The 11830-nt window shown below is 46.4% G+C and overlaps 2 protein-coding genes and 1 non-coding gene across 3 annotated transcripts; 2 read left to right on the plus strand and 1 right to left on the minus strand.

Annotated features, from left to right (window-relative positions):
• Positions 1-883: 883 nt before the first annotated feature.
• LOC120688957 lies at positions 884-2451 on the plus strand. The gene is made up of 2 exons (XM_039971296.1): positions 884-1417; positions 2278-2451. Exons 1-2 carry the CDS (start codon positions 884-886, stop codon positions 2449-2451), a joined length of 708 nt encoding a protein of 235 aa, XP_039827230.1.
• Positions 2452-9753: 7302 nt separating this feature from the next.
• LOC120693727 lies at positions 9754-9860 on the minus strand. Its single transcript, XR_005683181.1, has one exon. It is a non-coding gene; the product is annotated as a small nucleolar RNA R71 (small nucleolar RNA).
• Positions 9861-10906: 1046 nt separating this feature from the next.
• LOC120688958 lies at positions 10907-11470 on the plus strand. Its single transcript, XM_039971297.1, has one exon. The coding sequence runs from the start codon at positions 10907-10909 to the stop codon at positions 11468-11470; it is 564 nt and encodes a 187-aa protein (XP_039827231.1).
• Positions 11471-11830: the final 360 nt, after the last annotated feature.

An 11830-nucleotide genomic window follows, 5' to 3' on the forward strand; every position in this document is an offset into this window, starting at 1 on the left:
CCTCATCCATTTATTCACAAGAGCTCTCTTGAACAGAAATTGACTTGTGCCATTAAAATAAAAACAATTTCGTCCTTGCTTGCTAAATCATCAAAAATCGCATCCATTTCTTATGAAAAGCTTTCCCAAATTTGTGATTATGTATACGCATGCAAATTTGTGTCATTTACAATACTTTTGCTTGTCATTTTGAATACCACATTCGTCAACAAACTTCATTTGGATATAAGAATAAATTCTTCATCATTGATACATACCCCAATTCACATGATAACTGTTGCTTGTTATTATATTTCAAACTAGATCATGTCGTGGTATTCATCTTGTCATATGAGCCTTTGTCTTGAACATTAATTCATTTCATCACATAAATTACAAATATGATAATCAATTCCTGCACATATACTTAACAAGATTGTTTGTCCTTTAATCGTGGTGTCAATCAATCCACCAAAACCCACTAGGGACCTAGAAGCACTCTCAGTGTGCTCGTGCGCTTTGGCAACCTACGCTTCATCGTCAATCTGCAGGGTGGTCTGGAGCGTGTCTGCTCCCCCGACTGTTTCGTCGACACCGCCAGCTCCGACTCCCTCATCGACTACCTGCGAGGGTTGCGACTGGAGGCTCCGAGGGCTGATGCCTCCGCATGCACCCAGCACCCCCTCATCGACCATGCGGGTTTCGAGCAGTAGCTCCTGCAATGGCAGCCGTTCTCCTATGCGTTCCGGGACGACCGACCGTCCCAGGAGAACCTGCGCCGGGTTCTATTCTCGTTTGCCAACATCATGGCACAATGCTCTGGAGGAGAGCCGATCTCTCCAAAGATCCTCGATAGGGATGCCTCCATGGCGTTCCCCTTTGGCTTGCGCAAACTGCGTAGGACATGCCGCGTCTCATCGCAGTACACATGCCCCCAAAGCCAACGGACACCGAGTCCGTTGGCTCGACTCACACCGAGTTCGTCGAGATGGCGGACTACGTGTCCGAATCCATCCACGACTTTGTCCCTGATGGTCCGGTCAAGATTATGGATTGCTTCATCCCTGTCAACTTCGTCGTGCTTGACTTGGACGTTTCCAAGGAAACGCTGCTTATCCTTGGACGTCCATTCTTGAGCACTGCGGGGGCACAGATCAATGTTGGAGCTGGAGAAATCCGTTTCAACATCAATGGCAAGGAAGAGAAGTTCCTGTTCCAGCCCAAGATAGAGCAATGCTCCATGATCAAAATCAAGTATGGGCCAAACCCACAATGCATTACTGAGGTCGTACTGACACCAAGGAAGCAAGACAACCTCGTTGACATCACGAAGGAAATCATAAAAGATGGAAAGAATGAGGTTGAAAGAACACCAAGAGTAGAAACACATTCCTCGATACCTCTACAAGATCAACCATCCACACCGAGGAACAAAAAGGTGAAAAATCAAGTGCAACATTCCGTCTCTACTTCTCCTAGAACGGATGCTCCATCGTAAGTCAACGGCGGAGAAAAGTCTTGCACGTCGGACTTTAAACGACGCGCCCTCGTCAAAGGTAAATGGTACTTACCTCATATTTATTCCACCATTTGATTTATCAATGCTTTTCAAATTTTCTCCACTGCATAATTTAAACTAAAAACAAAAAAATTGCATTTTGGAATTTTTCTAGCAACTTTTTTCTTTTACAAAAATACCAAAAATATTTTCTGTGTTTCAAAATCCTTAAAAAAATCATTTTGAACATCTTTTTGAGCAAATTTCCGATCAAGCACTAGAATTTCAAAATTTGTGACCATTGAAGAGGAATCTGGCCAATGGGGGCCACTAGGGGGCCCACCCTGGGGCTGGCCGACCCCATAGGTCAGTCTACCTAGGGCCAATGCCTCCTGGACCCCACCTTCTCCAACGGCTCCCTGACCGTTGTGGCCGGCCTCTCCTTGGGTGCATGCTGCAGTTGATTGTTAAATGGAGGCCGAGAAGGGGGTGTGAAGCTCTCATGCTCACTCTCTCACTCTCACTCCCTCTCAGAAATTCTTGCTGGGTTTTCATTGGATTTTGTCTCAAGTTTGATTTCAAGAAATCTCTCTTTCTCATTTCTTTGCTGCATGAACAACCACACACTTGGAGGAACAACTTTCGGGTAAGAATTTCATTTTCGTTTCACTAATGTAACCCGAATCAAGTTGTTCTTGGTTCGTTCTTGTTCGTTCTTGTTGCAAGCATGAAGGGCGTAGGACGGAAGATTTCCGGAGCCTTCAAGAAGATGATTCTGGTCAAGCTCATCCCATTCGCAGGGTGGGTCAAGCTCCCGTCATTCTCCCGAACCTACACTGACACCAAGAATGATGGACTATGAACAAGACGAACAAGCAGAACCAATGCAGGAGCACGCTGCAGAATCGCAAGCTGAGGACATGGAGATTAATGATGAAGACGCACCGTACCTCGACTTGTGGGATGATCTCTAATGTCAAGCCTACACCATGCTCAACCATTGAAGCTTTGGTCATACCAAAGCCTTCAACTTGGACCTCCTTGAGAAAATAGGTATGGACATTGACTTCGCTAATGTTTGGCATGCGGTCGGATGGGAAGGCTTTGCGCCCGTTGAGGAGAATTGTTCTCATCTCCTCACCATACAATTTCTTTGCACGTTGTGGGAGGAAGCTAAGGGTGTTCGTTTCCGATTCTTCGGGAACCAATACTACTATGCTTGGCGAGATTTCAGCCACCTCCTTGGTTTTAGTGACCGTTTGCCAGTTTCCCTTAAAAAATCTTGCTGCGGTTTTAATTGACATGAGTTTTGGGGTTTGATTTTGGGTCAAGTTGTTCATGGCAATGACATTCAGAATCCGACTCTTTGTTTAATGCACAAGTGGGTGGTCATCACTCTCTTTCCAAGAGATGATCCACGACCACTGTGAAACGATGAGTTGATGATATTATACGCCATGGTCAACAAGATCTGAGTCTCCCCCGCAAAAGCAATGGTTAAGCAATGGCTTACAAATTTCAAGATGACGGGTCCTATCGAGTGCCTTTCTTTGGTTACATGCATCATATCGAACATGGGCACCTTAGAGGGGAACCCCGTTGCTTTCATTGAGGATGACCATGTCTTGATCGATGAATTTTATTTGGTTCAAGGCAACACACTCAAGAAAGGCCCAAATAACTCCTTGGTTTTCTTTTCCTTAGGTTATGCAAGTGAAATTCCGTTGCCAAACGCGGGGTATCATTTGTATAACTGCCATTCGCTAACCATACCTCTTGTTCCACAAGAGGAAGCCTGTCGGCACAGTGTTTCTAGTTTGCCTAGCGGGACTATGAGAAGCAAGGCCAGAAGGGAAGAAATGCAGTAGCCACAACCACAGCCTTCACATCAACATGAGGCTGGTGGTTCGTCGTGGCAGAGTGCCAGCTCCAGTGAGTGGGCACGGCAGGCCCAAGGGCGTCAGTCCACCAGTTCTAGCTCCAGTGGGATTCCACCTACCACCCGACATTCAACTTTGTACAGAAGGTTCAGCTCTCTTACTCAGCAGTTGGGTGAGCAGAACGTCCGTACCAATAACATCGATGAGTCGCTGGGCCAGCACATCCAGTCCACCTAGGACTTGCAGCGACAGACAGGCGAGAGCATCCATAGCATGGAGCAGCAACAGTTGCAGCTACAGGAGGAGTGGAGGGCTTACTACCATTGGGGTGGGTTTAATCCTAACCAACAACAGTGAGTCTGAAGCTAGCTTGGGGGAGGACCCCCACAAGTGGTAACTTGTATCAAACTCTATCTTTACCGCTTTCATAATCTTGCATGAAACATAATAATAATTTGCAAAATCTAGAAAACCCATAAAACTTTGCATAACTAAAGTCAAATAAAAGTTTGCAAAAGCAACCCAAAAAAAATTACTTGCTTTCCAATATGTGTAGTAAGTATGTTTAGTTTTCCATGTTGAGATGATGAATAGTTGCTCTGTCAATTCCTTTCATATGCCTAGTTACAACCTTATGCTCTACCTAGTTTTGAGTTTGGTGGCTAATATTCAAACCTTGAGCTTGAAACTTGTGGGTAGCAAAATGCAGAACCAAGTCTAGGTTATTGTGGTCTATGATATGGTTAAATAGAGTTGCTATGATCTTCTCCTACGTGATGCTTGATATCCGAAGTATTTGTTTAAAAAAATACAAAAATCAAATAAAAGTTCCTCAATGATATGAAATTCCTATCCAAAGCCATATGAGTTACAAGTTTGAAAAGCCTTTCCCGATATGCAACTTGTTTTCTTATTGAGCTTTGTCAAATTGTTGTGACCCTTAGTGAGATTCATTTCATACTCCCATGATCAAGATCACGTACACATCCACTACCACATGCTACACTTCTACACTGGAAGATAGCAATATATCCACTCATACATCCACCAAATAAAAACTCTATGTCACCGTATGACATCTCTCATAAAGTTAGACAAAGGATATGGGCTATGTAAAAAGAAATAAAAGATGCATACCCAAATAAGGTATGCCACATGCTCCAGCATGTCAAAAATAAAAGATGCATACCCAAAGAAGGTATGCCATATGCCCACAAGACATGTCAAAAAAAAGGGGAGAAAAAGATAGCCCCTGTCCAAAGAAAAAGAAAATAAACAAGAGTGAGATGATTCATACAAAGGAGTTCATCCACCATCCACCAAAAGTATATTTCCACACTATTCAAGGTTTTTGACTTGTTTCTCCTTTGGATCCGGTTTTTGACTTAGCAAAATATGAGAAACAAGTTTTCCTTTATACCCTCCATACCTACAGCTCCACCAAAACGAAGCCTTTGGAGTAAGATGAAAAAGAAAGGCGCAAAAATAGGCCTTGGTGAGGAATGATGAAAAAATGAGTGATTCGAGAAATCATTGAGGAACTACACTTTTCTTTTCAAAAAAATTTATAAAACCTCCGGATTGACGGTTGAACAAAGGGGTAAGAAAGTGGCACTCTACAAGACCGTTCTGGCCCTCAACCGCCAAAGGCGAGGTGATGCTATAAGCCCCATAGGAATAAGGTGAAAGGAAAGAACAAGGATAATTTATTCAAAATCAAGGTAAGAAGCATCTGGTTGTGCCTTGGGTATATGTCAGGAATGCGACATTTTAGCAACTTCTGATCAACAACCTAAGTCTAAAACTTTGCTCAAGACGAGCAAAGGGCTAGCTTGGGGGAGTTGTTGACGATCGTTAAGTGCTAATTCTGACCGTCAACTTGACTCGATGATAAAGGAAAACTATACGCCTTACTCGCATATTTGTATCACTAACCTAGTTCCACAGCTATTTTGGAGTTTACATGATTTCAGATGAGCAAGAGTGAAACAAGGGGAAAACACGACGAAGACGCCACGCAACTACGCAGAAGATCACATCCGGCGTCACATCATTACAGGAAGGGCCCACGTAGCAGAGCAAACAGGGGCGCCACAGAAGATGCACTAGAGGATAAGGATGAGTATCCACGTGTCAGTGGGCAAGCAAAGGATAGGATCAACTGGCTGACAGGTGGGGTCGGCCGAACCTGGCCAGCAACACGTACAGGCGCACTTCGAGGAGGACTAGCTGCCAAGGAACCTGATCTTCTTCCATATATGCATTGGGCAGGAACCGACCTCCAAGACTATAAATAGGGCCTCTCCCCCATCTCAACACACACACACACACAAACTCACCATTTCACACCCACTCTCTCTCAAGGCTCTCTTGCTCTTAGTGTAGGGTAGTGGAGCTAGGCTAGTTTTCCCTTAGCGAAGCAAGTCATCCTCGGAGTCGTTGAGCAATCCTCGACTCTCGGTATGGCTTTGTATTCTTTCTATCAGTACTCTATTCATAATATAGAGCTTGATCATGGTTGCTTTACTATTTCGATAGTTATCAATCCATGCTTCTATTTATCATGAGTTGTGTGACGAGTATGGTTAGGCCAGATGATCTGGGTACGGATATCAGTTTGTTGTGCTTTGGGCTTGCTCTTGTGTTTTACTTGTCCATCCGAAGGGTGGGAGACCCGGGGACGCTAGAGTAGTGACCTCATACACGGGCGTCGTGCTCGGGTATGCGGGATCCTTCAGATATGACCGTGCTCCACGGTGTGACTGGGGTAGATGGCAGGAGGTGACAGTCCTGTCCGTTTGACGTAATAGTTGTGTTGCGTTTAGCTTATTCCCCGACGTTCGGGTACGGTGTAAAAGTTCATGCAAAGAGGTAACAGGATTGGACATTCTCCAGTGCGGAATCTTCTCCTCGCTATCCCAATTTCTTGGCACCTGCAGCCCTAACCATGTTCTAACATAACCTTTGCTTTGAATAGATACACTAGGACCCCTAACCTAGCCTAAGCTCCAGCTAACTTAACATAGGATAGTTTAGTTCGTTCTTTAGTTCTTTTGTTCTTTCTTTTTTTCTTCCTTGGGTGTTGGTTGTGTACCTGTGTCACATTACCCTGATTTATCTTCTTTATCACGACTTACTCCTACTAGAGTTTTGCCTATTACTTGAGGAATTATGTCATGATTAATGTTAAGTACAATACCTTTGCTACTGCCATTCTTTTTATGAAAATATAAATAACGATACCCTTACTCTCCGGGTGAAATGCTACAACGGTATACCCGTGCGCTTGCGAATCCCATCTGTAATCGTATAGACTATACCAAGAGAGTGGCAACCCTTGGTGCAGTTGCTAGGGATGGGCTTACCACCCCCGTCCCTAGTGATTACGCTAAGGAAAGTCAACACGCATTTCTAGCACTGTTGCCGAGAACTAACCCCTCCTGGTGGCGACGTTAAGAAATGCCAACTGTGACAACGAGGAGACAGTGGTCATGTATGCGGCCATGCCAGCGAGGTGAACTGACAGATCACCGACGACCACGTGGACCTCCCGAACTTTGCTCAGGCAAGCCAAAACATCGCCACAGTGGCGGTGGTGCTCTCTACGCTTCCCGAGCCCACGGTGCCGGAAGAGCGCCGCGAACGCGACAAGCTCAGCATCTTTGTGGAGCGCGTGGCACAGCGGCAAGCCAAGAGTGAGATCTTTCGGCGACGCGCTCTGAGCCCGGGTCATCCCTCGCAGCCCGAGTCAGTGATCAGGAATGGCACGGCCAACCAGATGCAGTCCGATGCTCTGACGCCCCTGAGGGCGCCAGTCACCTTGGCGCCGACTGCGACGCGCGCCACATCATCGACGCTCGCAGGCACGAACTTGGACGGGATGAGGCCGAGGCGAGCTGCACACCACATATGCGATGGGTGGTCCGACAACATAGAGGACAAGAGCCCGAGCCCTCACGCACCAGGGCCCAGGATATTCGGCTCGTGTATCCACAATGCCCTATTCCCGCAGCGGTACCGAATGCCGACGAACATCACAAGGTACGCTGGGGAAAGGAATCCCGGCCTCTGGCTTGAAGACTATTGACTCGCTTGTCGAGCCAGTGGCACGGATGATGTCTACTTCATCATCCGCAACCTGCCATTGTTCCTGGCCGACGTGGCGTGAACATGACTCGAGCACCTTCCGACCAACCGGATTCAGAGCTGGTTGGAACTCAAGGAGGTGTTCGTGGGAAACTTCTAGGGCACGTACGATCGTCCCAGTAACCCATGGGACCTCAAGAGGTGCAAGCAGAAGCAAGGGGGGTCTCTCCACGAGTACATCCGAAGCTTCTCCAAGCAGTGCAACACGTTGCCCTACGTCGCAAGTTGCAGAAGATCGCGTCCTGAGTAACACATGCAAAAGAGGCCCACCTGACAGACCAAACCGACCAACTGGACCCCGGCACCGACATACCAACATCAGGGCCCACCAAGCAGACACACGAAGAAAGGCGGTGGCCAGGGGCGCCAAGGTGGGGCCGACCGAACCCATGGTTCGGCCGAACCCACCCTTGTTCCCGGCCAGATGCATTTTGGCAGGAGATCAGGTCTTATCCTCTAGAGGTCGGTTAGGGATGTTTCCATGTAAAAAGTTGGCGGGAACCAACCTCAAGCACTATATAAGGGGCCTCCCACCACTCTCTCTCTCACACACACCACTTGAAGGCCTCTCTCTCACACTCTCTTGTGACTTGTACTCCTTAGGGTAGTGGAGCTAGGCTAGTACTTCATCTTTTTAGCGAATCTTGTCGTCCTCGGGGTCGGCGAGCAATCCTCGGCCTCTAGTATGGCTTTGTATTCCAACTTTCATTATGCTATTCATATTGAGTTCGTTCTTGGTTATCTTGCTATGTTCGTAGATTGCTTAGTCTTGATCTGTGCTTATTCAAGTTATACTAGTTGCTTGATTAGATCAGATGATCTGGGTAAGGATATCGGTTCGTTGTGCTTTCGGTCTTACCTTAGCATCTTACCTGTCCATCCGAAGGGTGGGGGTCCCGGGGGTGCTAGGGTAGTGACCTTATATGCGGACATGGTGCCCGGGTATGCAGGATCCTTCGGATATGACGGTGCTCCACGGTTTGACTGGGGTAGACCGCAGGTGGTCACAGCCCTGTCGGTCCGCCGGAAAGCTGCTTCTCGGTTAGCGTACTCCATGACGTTCGGGTATCGTGTAGGAGTTCATGCAAAGATGAAACAGGACTGGATATTCTCCAATGCGGGTCATTCTCCCCAATGTCGCTAATTTCCCGGTAACTGCAGCTCTAAACATGTGGCTAATATAACTTACCTGCTAACATGAATAGTATACTAGGATCTGTGCCTATGCTCCCACTAACCTAAGGTGTGCTTGTTTATTTCTTTATTCATGAGAGTTGGTTGTTCTGTGTGTGTCACATTACCCCTGATTATCCTTTATTTATCACTTACCCCTGTGTAGTCAGTAGTCTGCACCTTACTTCATAATGTCATAGTTATGGAACTAGTAAATATCTTTACACAACCTCGCCATCACTTGGAAAAATATAAATAACGATACCCTGAATATTTCCAGATGAAATGCTACAACAGTATATCCGTGCGCTTGCAGATCTTTCTGTAAACGTTAAGACATACCAACACGGCATTTCTAGCGTCGTTGCTAGGGACACCCCCATTCCTAGTGATTGCGCTAAGAAATGTCAACAAGCATTTCTGGCGCCGTTGCCGGGGATGGCACTAGGTGTAAAGATTTTACTAAGCACATAAACATGGCAATATGAGTAAGAGGTAGCTACTGCTTATACAGGCTAATGTGTTTATCTTTTTGTTTTCTCCTGATTGGATGAAAACAAGGTAGTGTATGTCTGGTTTCTCCTTGCCGACAAACTTCATTGAAAATCCCGAGAAGCTAGTGAGAAGGGTCCGACCTCGTGTCGTACCACCTCTGCTCTCGCAGTCAACAAGTGAGCCAGCTTCCCAAGCACCATCAACAATCACCGAACCCATGGCTGAGAAGACTCTCCGCGACTTCTCCATCCCCTCTGCTGCCAATGTGGCAACTGGACCCAATGTTGATGTTGGGGACGTGAACTTTTAGCTGAAATCCAGCCTCATAAACATGGTGCAGGCTAGACCATTCTGTGGCAAACCAAATGAGGACGCCAACGATCATCTCCAGAACTTCCTGGAGTTATGCAAGACCGTAACTATACGGGGCGTTACGGCTAACGCCATCAAGCTCCGCCTATTTCCCTTCTCCTCCTAGGGAAGGCGAAACAGTGGTTTTATTAGAATAAGGAAGCCGTCAGCACGTGGGACAAATGTTCCATGGTGTTCCTCGCCAAATTCTTTCCGTTGGGCAAAAAAAATGCCCTACGTGGAAGAATTTCAAGTTTCCAGCAGACAGGGATGGAATCCATCCCAGAAGCTTAGGAGAGACTCCAAGAATACATACTCGCCTGTCCTCATCATGGGATGGACGAGTGGCTTGTGCTCCAAAGCTTCTACAATGGGCTAACAACAACATTCAGAGCCCATCTTGATGCTGCTGCTGGAGGAGCCTATCTAGACCTGACAATCGCCAAGGCTACGGCCTTAATTGAAAAGATGGTCTCTAACCAGGGCTAGAACGAGGAGTGTTCCCAGCCCAGAACAAAGGGCGGAATGCATACCTTCAAGGAGATGGACATGCTCGCCGCCAAGCTGGACCTCCTACTGAAGAAACTTGATGAAGGGAACCGGCCACAGATGCCTGTTCCCGTCCATGCCATGAACTCGTACTTAACGTGCGAGGTTTGTGGTGACAGTGGACACTCGGGGAATGACTGCCCCGAGATCTGAGAAGATGTAGCCTACATCAACAACAACAACACCGAGTTCCGTCCACGAGGAGGCTAGGGGTGGGGTCAAGCATGCCCACCATTCCAAGGAGGAGGTAACAATTTCAACTCAAATTTCAATTCGAATTTCAATTCGAACCAACCCACCTTAAGAGACCTTGTTTTTGGTCAAGCTAAAATAAATGAATCTTTAAACAAAAAGCTTGCTGCCAATGATAAAATCTTGAAAAGTATAAATGCAAAAGTTGAAACTCTTTCTTCTATGCTTAAAAATCAACTAAGTTTCAATGAAATGATAGAAACACAACTTGCGCAAATAGCTCTGCTGTTCCCTTTTCAAAAAGATAAATGCGGTGACCACAAGGGGTGGTAAGTCCACTCGTGATCCACCGCATCCTAACCATGCAGAGAAAGCAGCAAGGCCACAAGCAGAGGAGGAAGAATATACAAAACATGACGACTCTGAAGAACCCGAGGAAGAAAATCCATTCAAAACTTTCGATACAAGCTTCCTCCCATTTGCCTCCCAGAAGCAAAAGATCACTGTGGACGAGTAGTTCGCTCGTTTTGTTGAGATGATCCAGAAGATACATGTCAATGTCCCATTGTTGGATGTGATGCATGTACCAACTTACACCTGCTACATCAACGACATCATCAACAACAAGCGACCGCTGCCCACAATGGAGGTTCTCAAGCTAACGGAAGAATGTAGCGCTACTATGCTCAACCAGCCTCCCAAGAAGAAAGAAGACCCGGGATGCCCAACGATCAATTGTTCGATTGGCACTCAACACTTCGGCAACGCCTTGTGTGACCTTGGGGCTAGCGTCAGCGTCATGCCCAAGGTCGTCTTTGACAAGCTCAACTTCATGCATCTGACACCGACACTGATGCACCTCCAGCTAGCACACTCTTCAGTCCGTTATCCAGAGGGAATCACTGAAGACGTTCCAGTCAGAGTCCGAAACTACTTCATCCCAGTTGACTTCGTAGTGCTCGACATGGAAATATCAAAAGAAACACCGCTCATCCTTGGGCGGCCATTCCTGAGCACTGCTGGAGCACACGTCGATGTAGGGGCTGGAGAAATCCATTTCAACATCAATGGGAAAGAGGAGAAATTCCCATTCCGGCCCAAGAAGGAACAATGCTCAATGATCAACATCAAATTTGGGCCAAGAACGCAAGAAAAGGCCGAAGTGACCACTCCCAATCAAGATCCCACGACCACAAAGAAAATGTGACGTAAGGTCGTAAGTTCATCTTCGTCCATTTCTCCAGGACGAACCGAACAGTGGTAACCAACACAGGAGAAAGGTCCCGCTCGTTAGACTCAAAATGACGAGCCCTTGCCGAAGGTAAATCGGTACGTATCCCATATTTACTTTCCACCATTTTCGCTTTTCTCGAGTTTTTTCGATTTTTCCCACTGCATGTTTGAATTTCCAAAACACTCATGCATTCTAGAAACCTTTCTAGCACATTTTTGTTTTTCACAAAAATCCAAAAAATGTTTCCGAGCATTAAAATCCTTTGAAAAATAATTTTGAACATCTTTTCGAATCAAAGTTTGGCTGACACCAAAGTTTAAAAAAGCACATGAC

The sequence above is a fragment of the Panicum virgatum genome, chromosome 9N (assembly GCF_016808335.1).
Source record: "Panicum virgatum strain AP13 chromosome 9N, P.virgatum_v5, whole genome shotgun sequence".
In the NCBI taxonomy this organism is placed as follows: Eukaryota; Viridiplantae; Streptophyta; class Magnoliopsida; order Poales; family Poaceae; genus Panicum; species Panicum virgatum.